The sequence below is a fragment of the Molothrus ater genome, chromosome 1 (assembly GCF_012460135.2).
Source record: "Molothrus ater isolate BHLD 08-10-18 breed brown headed cowbird chromosome 1, BPBGC_Mater_1.1, whole genome shotgun sequence".
Lineage (NCBI taxonomy): Eukaryota > Metazoa > Chordata > Aves > Passeriformes > Icteridae > Molothrus > Molothrus ater.
Window position 1 is genome coordinate 100,268,548 of NC_050478.2, and position 27,858 is coordinate 100,296,405.

Sequence of the window (27,858 nt, forward strand, 5' to 3'; positions counted from 1 at the left end):
CGCGTCCCGCCGGGAGTTGTTTGTTTCTGAGGGTGGTGGTTCCCAATACACGGCGCAGAAACAGCGGCCCGGGAGCTGTGGGAGGAGTGCCGCACGTCTGTCGGTGTCTCCGGCGGAGCTGGAAGCGGAGGGCTCGGCAGCGCTGCGGGCTCGGTTGCCGTGGCAGCCCCGAGTGAATGCTCCCCGCGCCCGCCATGGCGGCCGTGCCGGCAGGGGGCGCTGCGGCGGCGGGCGGCGCCGCGCGGCGGGGGCGGGCGAGGACGAGGACGCCATTGCGTTGCTATGAGCTGTCGCTCCCCCTGCGGCGGCGGCGGCAGCGGGCGGACCGGGCGCCGATCCTGTGCCTGCCTTCCTCCTGACTCCTGCCTGTTTCCTGGCTCCTGCTGCCTGCCGCGCGGGCCGGGCTGTCCGTCCGGCGGCCTGGTGGCACTAGCGGGGCGGAGAGGATGAGCACGGCGGGACCGGGCGGCAGCAGCAGCAGCACAAGCGGCAGCAGCAGCATCAGCGCAAGCAGCAGCATCAGCAGCCGCTGCCGCGGCGGCGGGGCCGGTCACTGAGCGAGGAGCACCGCGGCGGACGCAGGGCATGGAGCCCCAGCCCGGCGCCTCCCGCCCGGCCGCCGAGGAGGAGGAGGACGGCGGCGGCGGGTCCGGCGGGCAGCCGGAGGCGCTGTCGCTGGAGGAGATTCTCCGGCTCTACAACCAGCCCATCAACGAGGAGCAGGCGTGGGCCGTGTGCTACCAGTGCTGCGCCTCGCTGCGCGCCCGCGCCCGCCGCGGAGAGACCCCCGCCGCCAGGCTGGGGGCGGCGGCCGCGCAGCTCCGCGTCTGGCGGGACGGTGCCGTCACCCTGGAGCAGGACGAGCCCGACCGGCCGCCCCCGCCCGCCGCAGGTAAGGCCAGGGGGCCACCGGCGGCAGCAGCCGGGGGTCGGGCGCCTGTCTCCATCAGCCTTTGTCCGGGACGTGGCGGTCCTTCCCGCCCGAGGGTCGCGGTGGGCGAGCGCTCGGCTCCTCGGTCCTGCCGTGGGGGGTCTGCGTGCGTCTGTGTGTCTCTGTGTGTGTGTGTCTGTGTGTCCCTGCGGCATCTCGTGTCGTGCGTGGAAAGGTAGAACCGCTCTCCTGGGATGCGATCGCCTGCGTGCGGGTGCGGGCAGGCGAATGCGGGTCCAGTGTTTTATAATTGCGTCGTCTCTCCTGGTGCGTAATCAATCCCGTGTCATCCGCACACCGGGAGGGAGCGCCGCTCTTGCGGGCTCCCCGCTCGCTGGGCTCCTCCGGCCGGGCCGCGCATCCCGCAGGGGCTCCCGGAACAGTTGGGCATCAAAAGGCACCCATTAGAAATATATCCATTTAGATGTGTGCTGACACTAAGTCAGTGAGAGAGCCGTGTACAGGGGCTTAGCACCTACCATCTGTTTCGTTAAAATGCCCAGGAAAGCGTATTTTGCATTGGAAAGGAAAATGAGGGCGCATGTCTGTTTCTCAGCCTTTCAAAGCTTCCGATTTTAAATGTGGAAAGCAGTATTTGTTTTGTTGCAAGTAAAGCTCGATTTCTGAAAAGAAATCAAAGATGGGGAGCAGAAGGATGTGGCCAATACATGATGGTATTCCCCAGTATCAGCCTAGACCACATTCAACGTCACAGAATTTTTCGAGAAGACAGGTTTCAGCATTTTAAAGTTGTGTGAATCAGAAGGCAGTGGTAAATTCACAAAATGGGATTAATGGAGCCCTCAGCATTTAGAGCACGAATATTATGCCTGGTGTTACAATTTAATGAAGCCTTTTGATACAGTCCCTGTCTGAAAAGTCTTTTGGCAGAGAGTTGCAGTAATCCAGTTTGGAGCTAGTGGTACATGCAAATATCAAAATATATTTAGTGGAAGAAAGGACATAATTTAGTTCTGCAATTGTAATGAGTCTAATAATGACTTCCATTTAAATGTGATCTGGTGTGCTTTTAAAATTGTTTTAAAACCCAGGTCTTTGTAATGTTAATTAAATGCCAGACCAGCACCCAGAAATTCCAGGAAAATGCTCTCCTGACCAAAGGCATCTGCATGTCACAAGCACATTGAAGAGTTTTGTGTTGCATGTCGTGTGCTGCTTTTGCTTACAGTCTTTTGAGATGACATCAAGACTTTTTCTTTTCTCTTTCCTATTGCAGAAAATGCATTAGTTTCCTATATTTCTTTCTTTTGTGGCTTTTTTTCTTGCTATTGGTGGACTTACCCTATTTCCTCTTACACAGTATCATTACTGGCTGTAGGAGAGTGTTGAATATACTTGGATATAAAGTTCAGGCCCCTCACTGATATCCAGCATGTTTATTTTATGCTAAAGCTTTACTGTGAAAATGTTTTAGTCAACATGTGCTAACCTATGTATGTTGATACCACATCTAAATTTTTGGATGGATGAGATTATTTTAAATATTCCAGCCCTGTCTATTTTTATTTTTTCACCTTATTAGTGTATGTATTATTCTGTATAACACCGCATGTGTGTGCTTATATCTTGAGAATCTTAAGAGAGTGTGTCTGTGTACCTAAACAAAGATAACCAGTCTGTGAAGACCTGCCAGGAAAGCAGGAGGCGGGAGCTATCCCAGGGAGAGTACCCCCTCCAGTGCCTATAATAGAAAAGGGGAGGCAGGGATTTTTCTGCCAGCTGTCCATTCCTAAAGCATCCTTGGTGAACTCGCTTTTCCATCAGCTGCAGGCCGGTAGGTGCCTGGATTTGAAAAGAGGCAGGATTCCTCCTGGGGTCCTCTCCCTGCCCCTGGCTTTTCTCATCTTCCTAAATTTGAACAGACTTTGGACACAGAGGCCGCTCAGCCTCTAAGCTTTCACGAGGAATTTTTTGTGTTCTTTGGTTTGTGAAATCTGGAGCAGGTTTTCACTGGAAATTGTTATATATGTGATGCATCGAATGTTGGAAGTTCATTATACTGAATATTGAGGAGCTGACAGAAGGCTTGCTTGTCGTTGGTATCTTTTGATCTCTTCCTATTATTTTCCTTATTGCTCACTGCATTCTCTTTACATGATGATTAATGTGCTTCCTCAGCCAGTTACAGCTTGAGCCTCTGGAATAGTTGTTTGTTTGTAGACTCCTATGTTCTCTTTGCACCGGTGAAAGCTTAGGAAGAACCAGTGCTCTGGCTCTATGGCCTGGGGAGCAGCACAACACAACAGGCCCTGAAGCAGTATGGTCACAGTAATTTTACTTTCAAGATACAAATTAAAGTTCTCTTAGAAAGAAGTACTGATTATGCAGAAACTGATGGTATTTTTCTAAAGCAGTTTCTTGTGAAACAGTTTACCAGTTCATGCTCAATACTTGAAATTCCAAGTAACAATACATAGAAATTGAAGGAAAATGTCCTTGAGGTAGGAAAGAGATGAGTTTCGCTGATAGTGGGGCAGAAAATGCCCTTTGAATTGAATCACATCCTTAAATAAAACCAAACTGATTTTCAGATCTTTCCAGTTTTATCTATGTGATCTATTAATATTTCATTATCTTAAAAAATACCAGGTTTTGGTTAAAAAGAAGTAAAAAGATGAAGGATGAAAAAGCTGCCCAATTATTCCTATTAATGTCACCATTGATATCACCTGAATCCCTGACAAGAGGAGGATCAGGAAGGATTCCTGCCTTTGTATTGCAGACAATTTAGATTTAAATGCCTGTGTCAGGAGGTTTGTTAGAGCGATAGGGGTTCTGCAGGTTAATGCTCTGAGTTGTAAAGCTGTTTTGTTCCAGCAATACATAAAAAATGTATAGGTGTAGGTTGGTGCATAGGTTTGGATAATTCACAGGAACAAATATTGGCTGTTAGTTTCCATTTTAGTAAACAACAGAATCCTGTGTGGGCAAATAAAGGAATCCCTGAAGAATGGTGTCTTTGGGTAGTGAACATTCGGGCTTTGTCCAGGACTGTGGCAAACGAACGATGTGATCAGTCACGCCTGTCAGTGGGGCTCGGGCAACGTCAGGAGCAAACGCAGTCATGTCACAGTTTGCTCTAGAGATGCACATGAAGCCATGTTTTTACAGAGCAATATGAACCTTTTTGCTTTTCCAGGACCAAAGTAGGAAAGAAAGATTTTGCGTGAATATGCAAAATAAACACAGTGGTTGTCTTAGTGACATCTAAATGCCACAGAAGTGTGGGTTGCTTCAAAATACCCATGGTGGAATTGGAGATGCAGTGTAGAATTTATTTTGACTAATGAGTGCTTTAGCAGTCATTGTAACTTGTAATTTATATGAAAAGAGCTAAGGGTGGCATCCAGTAAAGCACCAGATGCAATAAAAAAATAACTTCTGAATGAGCTAAAATGTTTGGGGTAAACGTTTGGGAGAGTTGGGGTAAGCTCGTCCAAGCTCTCTTCTTGCAGAACCACATTTACACATGTTTTTATAAACCTGAAGCAATAATGAAATGACAGACAGAGGAGCAGAAAACCCACACAAGAGCTGGCAGTTGACACCATGCCCAGGATCTGGGGGCACCGGGATACTACTGTAGGGTGCCAGAGGCTGTTTCATTGGGGCTGTGCCATTGCTGCAAGCTGGATAAGGAGCTCTTGCTTTTCAGCACAGAGGCTGTGCCACCTCCTTACCAAAGGTGGGAAACAGAACAGTTTTGGGGGTAAGTGGGTTTGGTAAAATGAGGGGTTTCCCTGCGTGTTTTGTAAGTGCCACATCCCTGGCTTAGCAAAGGTGGCCACTGACTTTGGGCATTGCACTGAGCTCCTGAAGAGGAGCAGGCCATGGGGATCTTGGAAGGTGGCAAAGAAAGATACTTTGAACACCAGGTTGGGCTCACTTCCATCTGTTGGCTGTTCAGGGCTGGCATAATTGTGGCTCTTCTTGGCCTTCATTTCCCTCCCAAGACCCTGAGCTGTGGGTAGTGTCAGTGGCCCTTCTTTTGCCTCATCCTCCAGCCCTAAGAGAGAAAACACACAGGGAAATTACTGCTGGTCTTACCAGAAGTGAGTACTATGCAGATTTTTGTCTTGGAAATCTGCCAGTTGTTCAGCAGGAGGGCATAATGCATGGAGTATTCTGGCTTTGAATCAAAAAGATCACAGAAAAGTTGACTGCATGGTGGCTTTCATGGGACTTGGAGGGCTCAGGGTGAGACATGCTGGAGAAGAATAGTTTATGTTGTCTTGGCAGTTTTAATGACTTCCATGTCCCTCTTACATCCTTGTGTGCCCAGGTTTTGGAAAACAAGAATAGAGAAACAGGATGAATAAATGCAATTCAACTTGTGTGCACGAAGATGTTCTTATCTGTCAGTCTCTGGTGGATTACTGAAGAAAATGCATGATTTTTAGTGGAAAATGAACATACTACCATTTTTCTTCTAATTTTGTTGACCCTTCTTAAAGATGATGGGTGGAAGTAGCCTTTCTTGATGTTGAAGTTTTGGAAGAGGTGTTGCTATGAATAGTGCTAAACAAATAGTACCTTTAGGATGATGACTTAATTATGTTTGGAATTCAAATCTAATTCAAGGATATTCAGAAACATCTGCATTTAAGATAGTAAGGCTTGATGTGTTGAGCCTCACTTTCTTGTGTGAGAGTTTTAAGATAGGTATTTTAATATTGGATGTCAAGTAGGAAGAAAATACTACTAGACAGCAGAGAGGAGCCTCAATGAGTTGATACTTTTTTCTCTTCTTGCCCTACTGATCTGTGGAAGAGAGAAAGCTTAGGCATTATTTATGCCAGGCTTTCTGTCATCAGTGTGGTTCCCAGTACGTAAGCATGAACTGGAAGGCTTCCAGTCATGGCTCATATGGATGCATCCCATGCACTGGGGGTTATGTGGGCTCTTTGTGAATATCAGCAGATGCTGGGCATTCTATTGTAGGCAGTTCTGGTAGTGAAGACAAAATAAGCAAAGAAAAGATCTCAGCATAACAAAATAATGTATTTGGTTAAAAAAATGCATATTTCAAATGTCTGCACAAAAGAAATGGAAGGAAATTGCCAACAGGGATAAGTGACCTTGTTTGCCTATATTTGTATGGAGAAATACTGAAGATGGTAAGTATGCAGTGAACGAATGAACTCTGATTTGGTGTTGTCTGAAAACTGCATTTACTCCAAAGGAAAACATTGAAATTTGAACTTAGAAAGAAGAACTTTGAGGAATTGTGGGCCCCTGGTATTAATAATGACTTAAAGTAAATGATAAGACTTTAACAGAGATTTTCTTGTCTAATTCAGTAAAAATGTTGCTTTAGGAAGGAAAATGGAATTTTAGCTGTCGTTGTTAACAGCAGTTGAAGAGAAGAGTGAAAAGTGAGCCATCTGCCATGATGTTGTGGAGAGTTAATATCATGTCCCTGTGGGTCATTGCTGGAGAAAGAACAAAGATGCTTTTTTTGGGGTGGGGGGTGGGGGTTTGGAATAGGTGATGGATAATGGAGTCCTGCTTCAGGGCTGGCTGAGGTGATAGTTTACCCCACAGTGCCCAGTGAGAGGTGATGGGTGGGACTGGGGGAGCACAGAGCTTTGAAAAGGAAGACAGTAGCAGTGTTTGATGTGACAGAGGGGAACAGAGAAAGAGAGAGAGCCTTGAACAGGGTGATTCAGAGCAGGACAGGATCAGAGTTACAGCGCAAATGACCTGCACAGCAGCAGAGCTGTGGATGAGTCTTACCCAAGCCTGTGTTTGCCAAGTGTGCAGTAGGAATGTTGCAGGTAACAAGAGGATTAAAGGTATGTAATATCCTGCATCCATGTTGGCAATGAACATGAAAGTGGAGAAGCTTTTTCATAATATCTGTTAAAAAGAAACCTGAGGAGTGTTTGCTCTTTGTTTCTGAATTAGTTTATCACATTACAGCATCAGATACAATAAGGAGACAATATTGTTTTATTCCTGATAAAACCTTAAAACAGCTTGCATGACATATGCAACTATGATTGCATTACTGTATTTTATTGCTGTGCACTTTAAGAGGAACAAAAGGAGATGAGTCGCTTTGTATAGTGCTAAGACATAGCTGAGGTAGAGAAGAATTAAGAGAACTCCTTTTTCATTTACTTGAGAGAGCTTATTAACAGCTGGTGACAGTTCTTAACAGATCCAATAGTGCTGACTTATCAGTTTAGAAAAGCTGTAACCTGCTTGAAGCTCTGGATCCATCAAAAGTGATGGGAGAAACTGCTCATGACTTGAATGGAGTCACAGTTCTGCCAGGAGCACACATATGTATTGAATGAGCAGGCAGTTGAGTAGCTCTGGGAAGAATTAGAATGTGATCAGAGTAACAGAAATTTTAAACAATAAAAATCAAGACCCGTGAACTCTGTGAATTCACACTGTTTTTGGAAAGAGTTGATACCTGTACAGGCCTGAGGAGAATGAGTGCAGTATCTGTATTTATTTAAGCATCTACAGAAGAGATTGGTGTCCAGCAGTACTTGGAGATGCAGAACTACCACAGTATTTATCTTAGAGTAACAAAAATTGATGTGATCCCAAGGAAAACTTAACAGGTTTGCTGAAGAGAGCAAGCAGTGGAACACAGAAAAATCCTATGTTGATCACAGCCTTGTGCAGAATAGAAGTGAGACAAGACAATGACCATGTAATTATATCTTAGGAAGTAGCACTAAGGTAGCATGGATTTGTTAATTTGCAATTTAAAATATTTTTATTACAAAATGTAGCAGGGTATTAATACAGAAGACCTCTTAGTCATTACCTTTACTTAGTGCAATAGACAAAAAATGCTTATGACTGTTCAAAATTAGGAGTAACTTCCATGAAGTGTTGAATGGAGGAAAAAGAAGGCATGAAAAAAGATTGGCACAGGGGAGGAAAGTCTGATTGCTGTGGGTCTAGAAACATCTCTAAGAATTTTCCTTGTATTCTCTTAACATTTTTACAGTTTTCTCTTTCCTTTCCTAAGCAGAAAAGTGAGGCCTGTAATTACTAAGTCATCAGCTGTAGTCTGATACAGAAGTCATGAGTCATAGCCAAAAAGCCACAAGCTCTAAAGTGTCATCCCGTTTCTTGTTGCCTTCTAATTACAGTTTAAAGGAAGGATATGTTGATCCTCAAAGCCTAAGTATTTTTCTTAAAAACTTGGGTCTCTGTGCTTCCTGCTCAGAGGGGGTCTCTACCTCTCCTAATCCAGTCTGCTTCCTTCCACTTCCTCATGTTCTTGCTCTTTTTGACCTTCTTCCCTGCATCATGACGTGTCTTGCTCCTAGATATCCTTTGCCTATATTTGTCTTTCTGTTTTTCACTTTTTTTTTCCCATTTCTTTTTATCTTACAAGTTTTCACTGTCTGTCCTCAGCCTGGCTCATTTCTCCTACATCAATGTTTTCCACTCCCTTAATTTAATTAGAAATCCCATTCTTTGCGTATTTATCTCTTTTCCTTCTGTGGCATGATTGCCTTTGCTTTCTTCTTTCATTCCCTTTTATCGGTGCTCATCTTGACTCTTGTATTGATGAACTTGTCACTTTTGGCAACTAATCTGACCAGTTTCAGATTAGTTACCAAATCTCCAGTTTTTGGTAATTGCAAAGTTACCAAAACTCCACTTTCTGGATGTTTAAATGTGAGTCTGAACTTTTTTTTATTTTTTTACTTGAGGAATCCTCATTCTCTTAAGGGCAAAGAAAAGCTCACTACTGTAGCTACAGTGCTTCTTGAAGATGTAAAAGCTAGAAAGTAAATACAAATTCAGTTTGTTGTTAATTTGGGGAGTGTGACTAAAGAGTGTTCAACTCAAGGAACTTGAGTTAGTGATTCTCATGTCCTTCTTGCTCCCTTTCCCAGGTTAGCCCTTATGTTCTTTCTTCATCCTCTTCTTCCACTGTCCTCCAGTACGTACAGGCAGTGTCTGTCATTCCTGAGGGCAACTTGAGTTCTGTTGTTGTAGCAACAGCAGCTTGATTTCACTCCAAACCTGCAGAATTGGGCTGTGACATTTAATTATAATGTTAATCTTTAACACAAAATGAGTTTCAGGTTTGTTGCAATATGTGCATCAGCCACAATGTTGCCAGAAAAATCAGTGTTTATCATTCAATTCTGGAAGAAGCTGTCTTGAAGGAACTGCCTGTGGATGTGAGCAGAGGAGTCTGAGACACCAGAGGAAGGCTAGGGAGATGCTCTGAGCTGCAGGGCTCTTAAACCAGCTGGTTATCGCCAAAATGGTGCCTCTGTTTGATTGTGGTGTCCTATCATTAAAGTCAACTCAGTAGCTTGGTTTTTCTTCAGATAGAGGAGTGCAGATGAGTTGGCACATCCCACAAGCTGTCCTACAAATACCCTGGGTCAGTCCATCCTAACATGCTGAGTTGTCTGTGTTGCTTTTAAAACTCAGTCTTAAATGTGTGCTTCTTACAATTGGTAGGAGTCCAGGGAGCTGCTGCCTGAAGGGATGAGGCCGTCTTCCCTGGTGCTTGAGGAAAGTTTGTCATGACTCCTCTTGCTGAGGGTTTGACAGAAGAATACTTTTCAAAATAGAAATTTTGAAAAACAAAAAATGAATGTGAGGGTTTGGGGTTTCTTTGTAATTTTCTTTTTTCTGTCAAATGTGTCTCTCTGAAGACTTTTTTTAGAAATACAGGAAACCTCCAATGTAAGTCACTTTCCTTCTTTAAAAAACTCTTTCGTTTTTTCATTTCAACAAACTGAGAGTGAAAAATGATCTAATTTTCCAAACCATAGTTTGTTTATAAACTGCAGTTGACAGTTAAAGTTGTGCTGTTTACTAGTAATGAATGCATTAGCTTTTATTTGAAAACTGTCATGGAAAATTACTGTTGAATATTTTTTGGCAGTAAGAGTGGTAAAAATGCTGCACAGATGAATATCTAGTTGAATGGTTCTGAAGTCTGGAAAAGTCTTCATTTATGTTAAGAATCAGCAGCTGCAATAGTTTTTTAAGGCTTCACCTGTTTACCAGAGAAGCATTTCATCATGCTTGCAGACAGAGACTGTTCTATGACTTATAGGGAATTTTTTCTTCTGCAGTGCTAATCAAGGAAGTGTGACCTCTAGGCTTCATTTATGAGTTACTGCTTTTTCAGTCATGTCAGCTGAAGAGAGAAGAAATTTCTACTCCCGGCCACTCTAGATAAAGCCAGTATAAATAAATTGTCTTGCCATATGAAAGCAAATTCATTTCAGTCTTGATAGATGCATGCGTGCGCATCAACAGTATTGTTAATGATCTCTGCAGAAATGTAGTAAATTCCCAATGGAGAGAGTCCACAAGTGACTGTGAACAGCTTTGGGAAATCTGCTAAGTGTATAGCTGGTCTCAGGGTACAGAGGCACATGGAATGGTTAATAATTACCATAATGCAGTGTATATTAAAATGTTGTAAGTCAGTCACTTGCACCAGCTAGGATACTGTCTGGGTGCATGAAATACTTGTTATTCCCCAGCACATGCCCTCAGGACAATACTGTTGGGGTTTAAAATACTGGTATAAATAGAAATAAATAGTTGAGTTTAATAATAAAAAAAAGCACTCCAGAGTTTGAGTGCTTTTCCTTGACGAACAGCTTTCATGGAGGTTTATCAAAGGATCTGCAAGATAAGCATCTTGTTACTTTCAGAAATTCAAATTTTGTCTTTCTTGTTTTGGTCCAGGCTGATTTATTTTTCTGTGCTTCAGGACTTGTTTGGGACTTCTGCTAAAAGGATGTTCATAGGATCTCAGCTCTGCTGTGAGGTGCAGCAATGAGTGCTTGGTGCTACTCAGAGGATCTATGGACAGCTTGGCTCTTGTTCCCTTAGACCATAGGAGATGCAAGTCTGAATATTTTAAACTATCAGTGATTGCAAACATTGGTGGCCTAGTGTATGCACTGCATTGCTATAGGTTTAAAATTAGTACTTTTTAATGAACAAGTAATTAATTTTTTTTTAAGTAATGTCTTTTTAAAGACAGCATGTGCTTTTTTTCTTCCCCAGTCTTGACTACATTTCTCTGAATTAATCTTGTATCATCTTGTATCATAAAGATACATTGTTTTGGTCACCTGTCATTTGGCTTCTCAAAAGTAGCCCCTAATAAATCTGCTAATAATCCTAGCAGTTAAAAAACATTCTCAGCAAATCTCCCCTGTTTATAGTTTGTAACAATCACATGAATGTTACCATTTTAAACACCAAAAAATTTATTATGTGGATCTGAAAGTAAGTGAACCAGAGGTACCAGTCCTTTTGAAAAGATAATATGGGATGCAAAAGCCTTTTAAAGTCACTCTTTGCTCTTGAAGTCAGACACCAGCGCTAAGCATTAGCTTGCTTTGGCAACAGTTCAAAAGGAAAATAAACAACTTTCACTCTGTTAGGTGGGTGTTCCCTATTAATCCAGGATGTGTTTAACCTTTAGTTTCAAAGGGAAGGTGACCAGTTCTGTATGAAAAATGAGGTTTTTCTGTGCAGGTGACTCTTCCCAGAGCTGAGTGTTTTGCATGCCGTTCACATTTGTCATATGGAGTCAGTGGGATCACTCCTCTGTGCAAGCATTGTGCCAGCCAGTTGGTTGAGCTTCCTTGGGCTTGTCAGCCAGTCTGATGAAATAGTCCTTCCAGTTATGGGTACAAATCATAGGCTTTTCCAAACTACTGCACTAAATCCTTCCTAATCATCACCTGAACATCTGCTCTTAGAATACACATGCACAGTCAAGCAAATGCATCCTGTTCTGGTTTTTGAGTACATGAGATGTCAGAATTCTGTCATGCATTTTGTAGGCTCTATGCTATTGGGTCCAAAGCTGCAAATTCTAAACCAGCTGTGTGAATGCAATGAAGCTGAAAAGCTAAGACAAAAAAATGTAACATTTTATATCCATGTGTTTTGAAATGAAAGTTTTGGGTAGATCCCCTTTCAAATGGATGGATTTCTGTGGAAAAATTAAATTCCTTGAATAATTTTTTTCCAGCAGGAAATCATCCTGTCAGGATTCCTTGACCCTACTTTGATAAGGATTATTAATACAAAATTATAAACTTGCTGCTTTTAGTGACATGATTCTTTCCTAATGCACTGTGAAATTTCATTCTTTTTGCTAAGCTGTCAAGCCACTTTGGTATAAAACTATTTTGTGTTTCAGAAAACTGAGATTTCAATTTAATGAAACATTTCAGAAACCTTATTTTTCTTTATTATGCAAATTCCTAAGTGATGTTTTGGAACTCAGAGGAAATGCAAAAATTGACAATGGGGATTTACAAAAATAGTATAGTAATGTTTTAACTTTGTTTGAACTTCATACATCTGTTGAACTCTTTGAAATCCCAGAAGTATCAGATGAAACAGTGGCTTTTCCCTAGTTTATGAATTAATGCTGCTTATTTTCTTGAAATAACTATTTGCTACTGCTTAATTTAAGCCAACATGTTTTCATGTTCCCTCCATGGCTAAACATCAATCATATGATTTAAATAATAAAGCCAGGCATTAAAGACACATCTTTTTAAAAGTCAGTATTGTAAAGGATCCAAAGAAAAATCTTACAGGGTAGGGCCTTCTTGTTGTTAATACCAGGATGCATATATAATAAAAACATTATTGAAATGTGTGATTCAGGTAAGACAAGGAATATTTGGCAATTACTCGAAAAAGAGAAGTGACTCAAGTTTTTAGTTTTGTTCTTCCATTTTCTCTTTATCTGAAAACTTTTTTTTTCTCTTACAGATAAATCAGGCCGTTTACACTGCACAGAAATGGAGGTAAGAGAAGTATTTTGTGTTCTCTCTTAGTGGTGATTTAGCTCAGCTCTTTCTTTAACTTATAGTGTAGATGTAGTATGCTTACAGTGTGGAGTGTTCATTGCAAAGTTGTAATGTTTATTGTATTTATGACTTTCACTGGCAGCTGATAAGCGTGTCTTAACATGGGATATTTAGTCTCATGTTCAAAAATACAAGAAAAAAAGGCTGTGTGGTTTTTCAAAACCAAGATTAAAGATTTGTGATGCAGCCAATGTAATCTCATTTGATATTAATCTCTTAAAAACATATGTGTATTTTAAAGAATATTTAATGTAGGTAATTTCTGTTGGATAAATTATTCTATTATACTTACTTTAGAAAGGACTAATTGGTCATGGAATAAATACTTAGTGTTTGTGGAATGGCTTGGTGATTTTTCACAACCTGAGAATTTTGGTGGAAGCAGAGAATACAAGTGATCTCAGGGTTGCTTGTTCATTTAAAAGCATCCTGATTTCAGATACTTTTGGTATGACCTTTAATTTATCACTCGGCAATGTTTTGGGGTCCAAGAAATATTGTTGTATGTCTTTCTGTAACAACAGAAACACAAATCCACTTAAATCTGCTTGATTTATATCTTGACCGTTATTTAATTCTGTATATTTGTTACTAAACTGTGATTAGTGTTGTAATTGTTTTATATGTCAGATTCATAGATTTAATCCAGGACTGAATGCAAAACTAAATAGAACATCTAGTTGATCAAGATGTGGACTCACAGTCTAATTTTTATTATCATAAATAATAAGAGTAAATAATACAGTCTACTCAAATAAACTTTTCCAGCAATAAATACAATTTCTGTGTCCTTTGCAGGGCAGCCTTTTCTCACTGCCTTTGAACTTTCTTTGAAATGTAAAACTGAGTTTTCACTGCAACTATTCCATCTGTACCTCAGGCTGAGCCTGGAGATGGGACAAGCAGTGGAGCATCTTTAATTGGCAGCTTGTCAGCATTCTCATCAATAATATATGTGAAGATGACAAAGTACTGTTACCAAGTGGTTTATTCATAGGTAAACTGTGCAGGATGATGGCTGGCTATAATGAAAAAATGAAAGACCAGATAATTCAACTACAGATGGTAAAATGCTAAGGCTATCCAGGTGTTTTCAAGTATTATTAATAATAATAAAACCAGAAATGTTCTTCCTGCAGGATAGTGTAAGGAGTAATTCATAACAGAGAGAAGTACAGAAATTGGAAGTAGACATGTTTTATTGCTTTGTGTGGTTTGGTTTAAACAAATGCATCCTGCGTTTGTTTCAGGATTTACAAAATCTCAGTTCACAAATCTAGTGCCTTATTTACAAATTATAATCTAGTGTGTTGAATGCTTTATATAGTAAGTATGTTTACAATTTTGCTTTGTGTTTTTTAAAAGGAAGATAATCAAAGGCTCTAATATTAAAAATACAGATAATATACCACTGTTAAAATGTTTTTCACAAAAGATTAAGTCTTTCATTTTGGGAAGGTAGAAGTGTTATTGCTTCAAATGGAAATGTCTACTAAGAGTCAGTTCAATATGCTATATTCAATCTTCCATGGGAAAAGAGTTTTCTAATTTTGATCTTCTAAAAGTGTATTTGTTGATAGTTGAAAAGCAGATTGGAGCTTCCCATGAGACAGAGGCTTCACTTTAGAATGTCTCTAATAAGCAGCACTGTGACCATTATCATGTTGACTCTTCGCTTTATCTTTGTCATTTTGAAGGAGGCTGTGAAGGAGTCAGTAACTTTTTTCTCCTCCAAAATTCCTTTGGGGTTGCAGCGTTAGACTTGAAGTTGATGATGTTTGTGTTTTTTAGAACTAGGAATTCAGCAGAGACAGCTCATCTCTCTTTTTTTGATTCCTGTGGCCTAAATGAACTACTACATACTAGGATATGTGGGAAACTTCTTAAAATATTAAAGAATGACAATCATAACTTTTTTTTTTACAAAACATAAACTAACCAGAATTGGGACACCTTTTATTTCAAGCCAGCAATATGAATGGTGTGTCAAGTTCAGAGTCCAGGTGCCACAGCCATAACAGAAGGATGGGAGTAAGGAATAAGGTGACCTTGTTTAATCTGCACCTGCCTATAACTCTGTTATGTACATAATGATAGCGCTCCTTAGTCATCTCAGCCGAGGTGGTGAAATTATATAAAATATGCCAGCCTCATTTGTAAATATTTAGTGCTCACATAGAAAGTATTCTGTGAATGTGAAGTGATTCATATGTAGGAGGGTTTAATTGCCATCTATTTGAAAAGACCCACCTAAGTGAGCACAGGCCTGTTGTGTGTGATTAATGCAGTTAACCAGGACGTGCGCTAACATAGAGACACACGCAACCTCTCATGCTGTTTAAGGGTCAGAAGGGAATTAAATAGCCTGTCCCAAACAATGGTGAATAAATTACTCAACACCATTCAGTCCAAGTCAAATCACAGAAGGAATCAATTGTAGAAGTGTTTTGTGGAGACTGTGCGCTGTCTATGTAAATTCTATTCATGAGCTCTCGGTATCACTATTAAAAATCTTAATGTATGTTGAAAATCACAATTCTTGTCTATGGAGCTAATTTTTTTTAACCTTTTCATTGGAAACTTGAAGCACTGACTGTATTTTAGATAATAATTCAGGGGAATAAATATACAGCTTATGAGAATACAGTGTTCACTGTCATACAAATGAGAATATACCTGTTAGTTCAGTGTATTGATGCAAATAAAATTAATCACCTGTCTCATGCAGATGAAAATGAGAACAGGTATTTAATAGCACAGAATGTTAGGATTTCAAAAGAGGTGTCATAATTTTGCATTAAAAGCCATGCCACACCTGTATTAAAGTGTGTTGCCTGCTCACAATTCAAGCAGTGTAAAATGTGTATTTAGCATATGGTAATATCTAGGGTTCATATTTTTATCCTTGTTGAATGTAAACAAAAGTAACATTCTGATGAAGAGTAATTGCTGCAGCAAACAATCCTTGTCATGCACAGTAATAGTCACTTTGTTCTCCCTCCTGAGCATTAACCTTATGGTGACAAGGGAGAAGAAATGTCACTGCACAGAGGACAGGCAAAAATGTTTGAGAATAATTTCTTTTAGTAAAATATGAATGCATGTGACTTCCATCAAAATAAGTTTCTCTGTGGAAGCTTGGTTACAAATCTGGTAATTCTATGAAAGCTTTTGATTCCTTGTGCTTTTAAGAGGAAAATTAACAAGAGCTCTGAATTACCTTCTAGAAACCAAAGCAGAATCATGCATTTTTTCTTGCAAGCATTAATTTGTGCTTGAGCATTATGTGGCAATTCTGATAAGTGAAGCACTCATCCCTTGCTGATGGAATTATCTCACAGAGAAGCTGCACTCTAGCCTTTGAGGGACCTGTTATTTTAGATACCTGAAAGTCCATTATGTTTGTTCATTGATGTGGGTGTTCTCTGGCAATCAGTCTGACCTCCAGATTTTCCTGAAATACTCCATAGTTGCAGAGAAGCAGCTTAACAGACACTTAATTATATAGCAAATGCACAAAAAAGTAGAGTTTAGGTTTTGACCTTTGGTGTTTTGTAATGAGCTGCTTTTTCAAGAGGAGCTTTGCCTTTTTGTAATTTGTATAAGTTTCTAGCACATCAGGAGGGGATTTATCTTGGAGAAAAATGGATTTCTGATTTTTACTTGCTATAAGCTCGACACATTGCCTTTTTCATTCAGCAGTTTCATTGGGAATACCCAGCAAATATTGGGCTGGAGAACTAATAATGTATTTGACTAAGCTGATTTAGTGATAGTCAAATCCTGCCATCTGTCCAGAGTTCTCGAGGAGAATTTGGCTGTTCCTTGTAAAGGCTTTGTAATTTTGCAGTATATGATGTGCCTTTATTAATCTACACGCCCTGAAGTCACACAGGATTTATGATGAAATCTCCATTCCAGAGATACCACTGATAAACCTTTCAATCAACTGGGGAAGAGTCCAGAGGCAGTTTCAGCCTTTGGTCTTCTGACAATTTCAGATAATGGCTGGTGGAAAACTAGGTCTTACAGTAACTTGGGCCCTTCCAGGGAACATTTTGCCTGCAAAAAACCACAAATAATAAAGCATAGAGCATGAAGTTAAGTAGTGTTGGTGTTTCTTTGATATTTTGGAGGTTTTCTTGATTTTGGGGATTTTTTTTCTATGTTTTTTTGGGCTTTTGGTAACTACAGAATTCCCTTTTTTTTTTTCTTGGGATGAGATGGAAAAGTCTGCAGCTATAGAATATATGGATCTGAAAGAAGGCTCAGAGTTTTGGAAGAGTAAGATAATTTTTACAGAGCCCTTTCTATATAAATTCTATTAAATTGTGCTTGTGAAGATACCCATCTAATCAGAAGCATGCTAGCATACCTATGGCAGCAATCATATGTACTCATTGATAGCTATCATATCAATTAGCTTTAAGGTGCTATTTTTTGAGTAAAGTAGCTGGTGGATGTATTTGCCTGTCTGTTCAGACCAAGAGACTAATTTGATTGCTCATTCAAACTGGAAGAAAAAATTAAGCTTTAGATGTTTGCATACTGACAATTTAATAGCCCTTTGTGTTGTCCTTCTTTGTTGTTCTGTATAATAAAAGACAAGTTTAGAGTATCTGTATGAAATAACAATGCTGTCTCATACCTTTTTTTTCTGCTAAATCTCTTGAAGCCTTCTGAGATTATATAACATTTTCCTATGAACTCTGCTACTTATGGATTTTCTGTTAGAGATGCTGTGTTTTCCTACCTCTTTGCTAATTTCCAGAAAGTTAAGAGTCAAAGCACAATAACATAAGGAGCATTCTGTGGATGAATAAAAGAGAATAATAGTGTGGTTGCATGGTGGGAGTTCTTTGTTATTGCTTGAAGGACTTTGCCTAGGGCAGTGCTGAAACTGAGGTAAAATACACCCTGGACTTCAGTAAGTTTCAGTGATAAGTTTGACCTGATAGCTTCAGCTTTTGGATCTTCAGGGGACAAACTCCAACTCAACCCCTATTCCTGAATGTCTCTATTCACTCAGAAGTTCAACACCCACAATACAACAAGTGCAGGAGATACACAGGTGATGAGAATAAAATATGTAAAGCAAAGGTTAAATGACAGATGAAAAGCATATAAATCAGTTCAGTCTCTGAAGATTTCCTGTTGTTTGCAGTTCTTCTTTCTCTGCACTACTTCAGTCCACACAGCGCTTACTTGCAGTGATGAATTTAGGAATATTGAATAGGTTCAGTTTGGTACTTGATATTTTAAAAGCCAAGGAAAATGAGTCTTTAGCGAATTTTCAGGGTTTTTTTCAGATGAGCAAGGAGCACTTTAGTGGGCTGGTTAAGTATATTAACATAATATTGCATTCATTTTCTGCTGCATTTTTTCTTCTATATTTTACTTTTGATGCTGTAGGACATGAGTAACCTCCTTTGACTGAAGTAGAGATTCATGATGTTTCATTAAGAATACTGGATTTTTTTTGTTTTTGTAAAATGTTACCGTTTTAATCTTAAGGGAGAATGTTGTTCAAACAGACCTTTTGTGTCTGTGTGTTTCTAACTGATGTCTAATTTTTTTACATTTCTGTGTGACTGGGTTTAGAGGCTCTCTAACATAAGGTTCCTTGAAAATCTAAGCAGCATTATTTCAACAATAACCTGCATTACTGGCCATGGCTAATTTTAACATAGCTAAGATAGCCTAATTGCTTGTTAATCAGTTTTGAATTTGGTCAGTGGTCAAAGAAGACAGGAACTCAAAGGAGCTAAACACTTTATTTCACTTCAGCAGTTCAGTTACCAGGCACCAGTTTCCCAATTTAAAAGCAAATGTTCTTTTAAATTTAGGCATTAAGAATATGAGGTAAGGATTGAAAGACGGTTGTTTTCAAAATGTGAAGAGATTTAAAGTGAGAAAAATAGTTGTTTATGAATAAGTCAATTCAGAGTGCTCCCAGCTGCTTTGTTAAATACACCTGTGCTCTTCTTTCAAGTGATAACTTATTGAGTAATTCTAACATTCCTTCTTTGAAAGCACTTAGAAATATCGATCTAGTTCATCTAAACAATTCTTGTATGAAGTAGATAATGTTTTAACATTTAAATTCTTGTTAGTCACTTCATACTTCACATGTATCAGACCCCTAGCAATTTATACTTGGGAAAATCACAAGTCCTTATGAAAGGCTTTTTTTTAAATGCAGCTTTAGCTGACCTAATGCAGATGAACATGTGGAATTTTAAATGAACAAATAGACGGTGCTGTTAATCTTTATTTGGTCTTCAATCTCTCTTGCTGCCTTCTGTTATTTTGTCTCTCTCTGATATGCATTTTCAGAAGGTCAATAACAGGAGAGGTCATGGTGGTTGCTTCAGAAATTCCCCTTAACACTGTCTTCAAGCATTCAAATACCATAAGGCTTATTCTTGCATGCAGTGAGATCAGCAGAAAACAATCTGTTGAAAGTAACATGAGGGGTTTTTTTATTAGTTTCTAGGTTTTAGTTCATACATAGCCAAATAACTAATTTTTTTTTTCTTTGCACTTCTATGACGAAATGTTTTTTTCCACAGGAACATTTATCATGTAGCTTTTTATTGAAATCTCTTGACCTGAGAAGTTGAGGCATTGAACAAAGCAAGATTTGCAGTGGAGTCGTGAGAGTGTGCAGCACTGCATGCTTTCTTTGGCACAGAGGATCCTGACTTGGTCTTGGGGCTCACTGAGGCAAAAGGGGGTTTTGTTAGTTTTGTACTTTCTTTTGTTTGACTCGACACAGTGCAATTCATTTGAGCTTTTGTTCCAGAGTGAACTTTAGAGAAACTGGTAAGTTTCTGTGCTCCCCATGACCTACCAGTGTGAACATTTTCATCTTAAGCTGTTTGATTTTGTCTGCCAGTTACATGTCTGTAATGTCAATCATGGGAAGACAAAGCAAGCTCCAAGATTTCTTCTTAATAGCGTGAAGGAAAGAAAGATGTTCCATGCCGAACTGTTGGATTAGCCTTTAGTGTTGCTGTGAGCTGTAGCAGGTGAAACAAAATACTTTTATTTACCAAAAGGAAATGCAGAGGGTAAATTAAACACACAGATAAAATTAGACTAAATTCTAAATGTGTATTTCATCACGTCCCTTTCTTCTATTAACCAGTGGCAATTATGAAGCACCTGTAATGCTTTTAGTACTTCACCCTCAGCAAGAAGTAAAGGTTAAATAATTAACTAGGACAAGGCAAGCTGTTCACACTTATTAGATTTACTCCTGCTTCATTTAAGAAAGTAGAGGTACTCTGTTAAATTGACAAGTGTTTCTCTTCCACCTGTTAGACCCTAAGCCTGAAACATCCTTGTCCAAGTCTCAAGTCACTGTTTCTCATCTGTATTGTACCTTTACTTCCAAGTGTCCCTCTCCTGCTTTCTTCCAAAATCTTTTATAGTTCATTCATTAACTTCCATTTTTTCTGTTTCTCCTTAACCAAAAAGTTAATCATCTGCTTTTGCAGGTGTGTGTTACTGCCTCTGCACAATATTTTATGATTCTCAGTGTTGCTGAGATGACTCTCTGCTCCAAATGTGTGCTTTCACAGATCTCTGCTCTTCTGCTTGTTTCTTCTGTTGGTCCTACTGGATGATGTGCTGCTATCTGAATTCATTATTTTTCTGCTGTGTATTTCTCATTGTGTCTTTATCTTCCTCTGTTATCTGGACCAATGACACTGGCGTTATCTTCGACTCGCAACCTTTCCTTTCCTCCAGATGCTTGCCAAATCCTTAATTGCTGTCTGCTAAAAGCACCCCTCTCTTCTCTGTTGCCAAGCAGGCTTTGTGTTTTTTTGTATTGGGTTGTCTTGGCTAATGCAAACTGCCTGCCACCTACTCCTTTCTGAGCAATGATGGGAATTATTTCTTCAAAGTTTTTTGAAAGACTCTCCTCTGGCTGCCTTGTGGTTTTGGGATTGCCATATGTTGCTTTTTGCTTCACCTGTGACCTACACATTCAGGCTATCTTCTTTCTGCTCTTGTAGATCTGAAGCAAACACTCATTGCATAGTAAACAAGTTGCTCCATCTGGTCTGTTTGTTAGGAAGATGTGCCATGCGTTGTTTGCTTTGAAGGGAAGCTCTTACAAATGCTTCAGGGAACATAGATGAGACAAACATGCATGTATCCTTCGACTACATATTTCAAACTCCTTCACTAGTTGGTGATTGTGAATCAACACTGCTTTTTGAATATACTTTGTAGCATCTCAAATCACCTTGTTTTTCTGAGCATTCTGCCTGTCCTCGAATATTTGAGTATTTCATCTATATTCTCAGAGTGAAAGCTCCATGCAATTCCTAAGTCTTTCTGAAATGTTTCATGTCACTGGGCATGGAGAAAATAAATATGGTTGAAACTGCATGAAAGCAGTCAAGTAATTTTGGTCTCTGGTCCTTGGCCACCTTTTTACCTAGTAATCTTCCAAAGAGCTGTTCTTTATAATTTTGTATTGCTTGGTGTTAGAATTAATTTTAAGTCTACAACTAGTAAGGCATGTAGAAAAATGGTTATTTTCCCTTTTCTTCTTTCTTTTTTTATCTGTCTGTACAATGACAGAAATAATGTCCTTAATGAACTTTGTTGGCCAGAATAATAACATCCAGCATTACTTTATCATAATAGTTTTAGATTTCATGGACCAACTGAATGTACTCAAGGACATTTGATTTTATTTAATACACAAATTTATTGTTATAGTGAATTTTTCTTCAAAATTCTGCCAGTTTCAAAATTTTGTGAGCTGTCATTTTGATCTGATAGAGAGAGCTAGTGCTGAATCTGACTTTCTTTATGCAGAGTCTGGTGCTTCCATTTCATGGCATAAAGGGCATTTGAACAGTAACACAGCGTGTTTATGGAGAATCAGCTGCATAGCTATGCCTGTAACATTTAAACTATTGGCGCTGGGAAAATGTGTTGGAATACTATTTGTTTTTCATGCTTTGGATTCATTGCTGGATGAGAAATAAAAAGTTAATCTGAAAACCATATGTAAGGATTGTTATATGAGACAAAGGAAGAAAAACATCCCGTTGTGATGGGGAGAGTTTTGCCACTTATTTAGAGACATTATAGCCAAATTATTTTTCAATTTCAAGTACCTCATTCTCTTACAGAAGGAAAATGTTTGTTTAAAAGTTAAGATCTCTTATCTCTGGGCTCCTAGCTTTCTGGAGTGTTGCCTGGCTGCAGCTCTCAGATCCTTCAGATGATTTCTGTGTCTTGTTATGCTTGTTATATACACAGATGTAGTAGCAGACTTCACAGTTTAAAACCAGACCAGGAGTGAAGAGTGCATGATGAACTTTTGGTTGTATGAGTTGCCCCAGTGACTTAATCATATGGACACTAAAGCAGACTAGATTAATATTTTGGTGTGAGAAAATGAACATTCTCATTTTAGAGAAAGAAAACTGAAGTTTGAAGACATCAGGCATATTGCCTGGTGTGACATTTGGACTACATGGTGGAGCCAGCATAGAATCTAGATTGTTTAAGCCTTAATCACAAACCCCAAGATCATCCTTCAGATTAAAAAAACTACCCAAAATAACAAGCCCATTACTTTACTGCCAAGAAATTACTAATTCCCTGGAGAGTCATTTCATCAAGATAACTAGGAATTTACTTTCAGGCTAGGCTACTCTTTATTTCTTATGTCAACTTCTTAAATACTTTGAAATTCTATAGAAGTAGTAGCCTATTCTCTTTAAAAATAGATTTCTTATCTTTCAGGTTTATTCATGTTGATGTTGCCATCCTAATACAACATCAGACTTTCTATTGTTCCTTTTCTGAAAATAGATAAACTTTGTTCCTACACAGAAGACAGGCTAACCTCTAAATTTCTTGTATACACTTCAGTCAGAGAAAGCATTTCAAAAGAGATATAGAATGTTTGGAAAAGATAAAAATGAACAGTTTCATAGAAGGAAAAAAGCAAACATGGGGAATTTGAAGTAGGAGTCATATTTAAGTGTGAATAAAGGGAAATGATTCCAGTAATAAAGGATAGAAGAATCAAGAACTAATACAAAATAAGGAAACTTCTTTTCTGCAGTGTTTGGAAAGGCAGTGAAACAAATGAGGCCTATTGTCATTTAAATGTGGATTAAATAATATTTGGCTCTGCTGTGTGGTATTACTGTAATAGTGATTAGTAGGACAATGAACTTGAACAAAATATTCTGTTAGAAGTGAGCAAGCTTGGGGTCCTGAAAAGAGAATTTCTTTTCACAAAATCTGCTTGAGAGGACTGGTATAATTTTTTTCTTGCACTTGTATCATGAGCAAAGATACAATCATTAAATCTAGCCTGAAGCTCACTGTGAATTTATAGTGTAAAACAGCATGTTTGTGTTGTTCTAGCATTTGAAATGTCATATGGAAACACAAAGTGTCAGACTAATAACATTCCATGCATTTTCCTGTCAGTGGCTTGTCCTTTTGTTTTTGGAAAAGATGGCTTGTATGGAGATCTTGTTTCTTCAATCTTATGTCTGTGTGACTATCTAGATAAATGGATTTTAGCAGACAGTGGGCACTGCAGCAGATACACATATACAGTGCTTTGCATTTCCTGGCATGGAAATTGGAACATGGATCATCACACAACTGCATTTGTATTTTTGTTGTGTGGTTGTTTACCACTGATTGAATTTGTATGACACTGGGGTTTTTGTTTGACATGGCCTATTACAGGTTTTATAAAGTGACAGTGAAAGCAAGTTTTCAAAAAGCTTTCTGAATAGAAGATAGAAAAGTGTTGGTTGCTGTGCTTTTCCCCTGTTTAATGGCTGCAGGAGCAAAGATCTAGTTAAGATCTTGCTAATGTCTTGTAAGGAGCATGCCCGTCCCTCTCAGTCACCCAGTACAACAGGAACTATATATTACTTTTTTATGATTCATTCTGTTGAAATTATCTTGACTCACTTCTACTCTTTTACATCCCTTTCTCCCTTAAAATAATTATTTTCTAATTACTTTGCTTATCACCTCTTAGTGCCAGATCTCTCTAGTTCCTCCATGAATGAGGATCTCAGTCTGCCCCTTTTTGTTTTGCTTTTTAAAAAAAAATTATTTTAAATTGCTGCAGTCTGCCTCCAGAGAACAGACTCCTCAAAGCATTCTTCTTGTCATCCACCCACACATGGAGTATCTCTGCTGCTCCAGAGAGTTCCTAAGTGTAGAGCTGTCAGTGGATTCAAATCCCACAATCAGAGGAAGCAAAGCCCACATCTGCAGAATCCTTCCTTGTAAAGGAGATGGGTGGCTGTTGAAACCATCTTGGCCCTGTTTGTGTTCCAGGCTAATTCCATTGTTCTAACCCAGTTCTGCCATGACCCCAGGGGCGGCAAATGGCAGCAGCGCTGAGCATCGTAGTGCAGGATTTCGTCTGCAGATCTTATGAGGGTATCCTGAGCTAAAAAACCCTGAGCAAAATAATCTGATATGAATGGATACAGCAAACAGTTGTCCGCAGCCACAAATTCTGCTAAATTCTGTTTGTCCTAAATCTCGCAGGTGCTGCCATTGCACCTTCTGACAACACCTACAGCTGCAGAGAGTCAGGATTCTGAATGTACAGCTGACTCTTACAGGCGCTGTATCTCCCTTTCCACCTTGGGCCTGTCACTTGTTCTTGGCCTCTGACCTCCAGCACTCTCGTGGGTACTGTGTCCTCTTGACACTGAAGTAAGGGAATAACTCCTGTTGCCACAGTCCATTTTAGAGATGTAACTACTGCACTAAGTCTCTGATTTCCACAGCTTCTTCTAATACAGTGGCTGACTTAAGAATGTCTTGCAGAATTTCTAAGGTCAAGAAAAACAGGCATTGTCCTTTTCCAGCCTGCAGAGAATACTCCTAGGTCATAAGAATACTCCTAGGTCATAAGATTCTAAACAATCTGATTCTTGTATCATGAGACTGAACGATGCAGCATCTTACTGAATTTGTACCTTTGGCAATATTCACTTGTGTTTCTTTCAATGAAGTTGGTTTTCCTGTCAATCACAATGTTATTTATGAGAAGACATTGAAGGCATATGAAGACATATGACAACTGTTCCTATACAGATAATGTGTTTTTCTTGTGGATACATAAAATTTATGAACTTCATAACTTGCTCTGAAGCTGACAAATTATCTTTTAACATTCATGGGTCTGAGCCCTTCATATTATCTCTCAGATTTTTTTTCTCCACTGTGGAGTGAGTAACTGTGGGGTTTGCCTATCCCTACTCAAGTCCTTTTGACATGGCTAATGTGTTGTGCCAAGACAGATTCTATTAGCTGTGGTTGTGTTGGCATTGCTGATTGCCATTTATTTCATGAGCCTTAGCTGCATTAGAGTTGATGCTGGGAAGGTTTTCAGCACTGACTTCTTCAGCTTGGGCACCAGGATCTCTGCAGTTTCATCAGCTCTGGTATTGCTGATGACTCTGGCAGCAGTGGGGTTTGCCTGGGGCTCTGCAGGGCTCTGGGTCCTTGCATGCATGAAGGCCTCTGCATTTTAATGCCTGTGTATTGTTTGTGAGTCAGGGCTTGAAATCAGCCAAAGCCACAATGTTATGGAATCACAGAATAATATATTTAGAAGGGCCATTTGAAGTGACCTCTGGTCATCTGGGATGGATGACCAACATGCTGAGGACAATACCAACTTCAAGTTAAATGTGGTTGATAAGGACCTTGCCTAGCTGCATTCAGGGTTGGACATCCCACAACCTCTTCAGGAAATCTGCTCCTCTTTCACCACCCTCCTTGTGGAGAACACATATGCAGACTGCCACCCACCCAAATATAGAAAAACAACTTCTTAGTGGTAGCTGTAGTTACTTGAAAATGTAATTCATGGGTATGAATACATTCTTTCTGTCTTGTCTTTAATCTACCATCACTTGTTTTAAATTGCATGTTGAGAAATACTGAGGGCATGGAGGTTAGTGCTCAGAGCAGAGCAATAATGTGGCAGCACAACATGAAAGACAAAGGCATGAGCTCCATCTTGGAGTAGTGTTGAAGCTAGAGACAATGAGTGATCTAATTTAAACTTTGCATTATTATTATTATTATTATTTTCTGGATACAAAGCTCATATTTTATCATGTATAGCAAGCAAAACCACATAGGAGTCGTTGTATGTATTTATTTATATTTATTTTTGTCATGGTGAAATAGCACACAAAAGAAAGCAGAGTGGACACATTGGTGTTTCCTGTGAGGAGCAGTGTGGTACTGCTTGCTTTGCAGGCATGTAAAACAACATCAGGAATTACTGTGGGTTGCACAAGGAAAAAATGAAGTGAGGCTTGGCAGCTTTTTGTTAAGTAAGTATGGTAAGCAGATATGTGCTCATTTTGAATATGTAAATATCTGGGGTGGGATGGAACAATTCCCCTTTAAGTGAAATGGTGATTTCAAGAGTCATAGAACCTTGTGACTGATCACAAGTTTTAGAAGAAACTTCAGTTCACTGAACCTAACTTTACTTACATAAAGTTTGTTGTTACTTAATGAGTCTTATGGATTGTGATGTTTAAAATACCCAACACATGTTACCATAATGTAGCCATTTTCAAATGTTACTAAATGATCTTAAAAAGACTCTTAGGCTGTCATTATTATTAGGCAGCTGGATGTATTTCATTTTCTGATTTAGATTGTATCACTGTTTACCTGCAGTGACACCAGTGATGAAATGTTTTCCAAGCATATAAGCCCAGTTTCTACATAAACTAAGAGCTCTTTGTATATCCTGGGTCTTTCTGCCTTTGTTGTATACATCCTTTTTTTCTTCCCACCTGGATGTTTCAAATTTAGATAGATCTTTGACAGGGATTATTTGTATAGATTTTATATACCTGAGATTATTTAATGTTTCTTATAGAAATGCAGCTGCTAACAACAAGTAACATGTTATAAACCTTTTGCTCATGTATATGGCTATATAAATAATTCAGTTTTAAAATAAGAACGCTTCAAGATAAGCAAGTATTTCTCAGATATTAGTAATGTTTTCTTAGCTGCTTGTTTTGTTAAACCAGCCTAAACATATGCTGTTTGGAACACTGGTGGTTTGTTTGCTCATTTGTCATAATGAAATAATTTATGTAAAAAAGACTAAATCCCTGTGTGTAAGTCAGTCCTTTTTATTGCTCCTTAAATGCTCTGAGTCAGGGTTATTTTAACTGTGCATTAGCCTCTTCAAGTGTTTGATGGAAAGAAAGTTTGGTTGTTTTCCAGATTCAGAGAGGAGAGAAAGGGAGTCTAACACATGGGAGTCCTAAAACATTTAAATAGCTTGGAACACCCACGCTGCCCTCGCACAGGGAGATGAGGTGTCAGAGACAGCACAGAGAGGTTTCAGGGAGGAGGTGGAATTGCTGCCCTGGCCTCACAGACTGCCAGCTGACTCACAGAGTGTCACTGGGCGTGTAGGATGCTCAGGTGGCTAAGGGGGAATGAGCCATCACGTTGGCTAAACCAGGTTAGTGTCTCTAAGAGAGCCAGAGTCCTTACAAAGGACAAATGGGAGGAGGATCCTGCTGCTGCAGCCCCCCTGCGTGCACTGGGGAGGATTGTGCCACCCAAAATGAGTCTGCCAGCGCAGGAATCACAGTCACATGAAACCAAGACTAGTTTGTGGATGTAAAAATCACATGCATGTTCGTGTTCAGTATTTTCTGCAAAAGTTGGTGTCATTTTTTTAAAAGAAGGTCTTGTTTATTTGTTACTGTTGATGGACCTAATTGGTTTTAGTTTCATAACCAATATTGGATTAAAAAGGCCATTGTTTGTTCCCACAAACCCATCAATGACTTGATCACAAACATTTTCCAGGATATTCCCAAATACAATAGACTTCATTTAATTAAAAAATGAACAGAACAAAAAAGAACAATGTAGGCTTGTGAGTAGTCTCATGGACAGCTATGAAACAAGTGTAGTGAGCAAATTGCCAAATCTTTATTCTGTAGGATGAAGTTTCTGTTTTCCTGAAGA

At 39.4% G+C, this 27,858-nt stretch overlaps 1 protein-coding gene across 5 annotated transcripts in view; it reads left to right on the forward strand.

Annotated features, from left to right (window-relative positions):
* The first annotated feature begins 337 nt into the window (after positions 1 to 337).
* The window catches only part of SPIRE1 (spire type actin nucleation factor 1), a 126,401-nt gene continuing 98,880 nt past the window's right edge, over positions 338 to 27,858 (forward strand). For 3 of the 5 annotated variants that reach the window (XM_054517925.1, XM_054517946.1, XM_054517957.1), the window contains exons 1-2: positions 338 to 892; positions 12,713 to 12,747. In XM_054517925.1, coding sequence (XP_054373900.1) covers positions 586 to 892; positions 12,713 to 12,747 — 342 coding nt within the window. In that variant the 5' untranslated portion in view covers positions 338 to 585. The remainder of the gene's footprint in view (positions 893 to 12,712; positions 12,748 to 27,858) is intronic. The other 2 variants (XM_036404463.2, XM_054517938.1) reach the window with 1 other exon arrangement.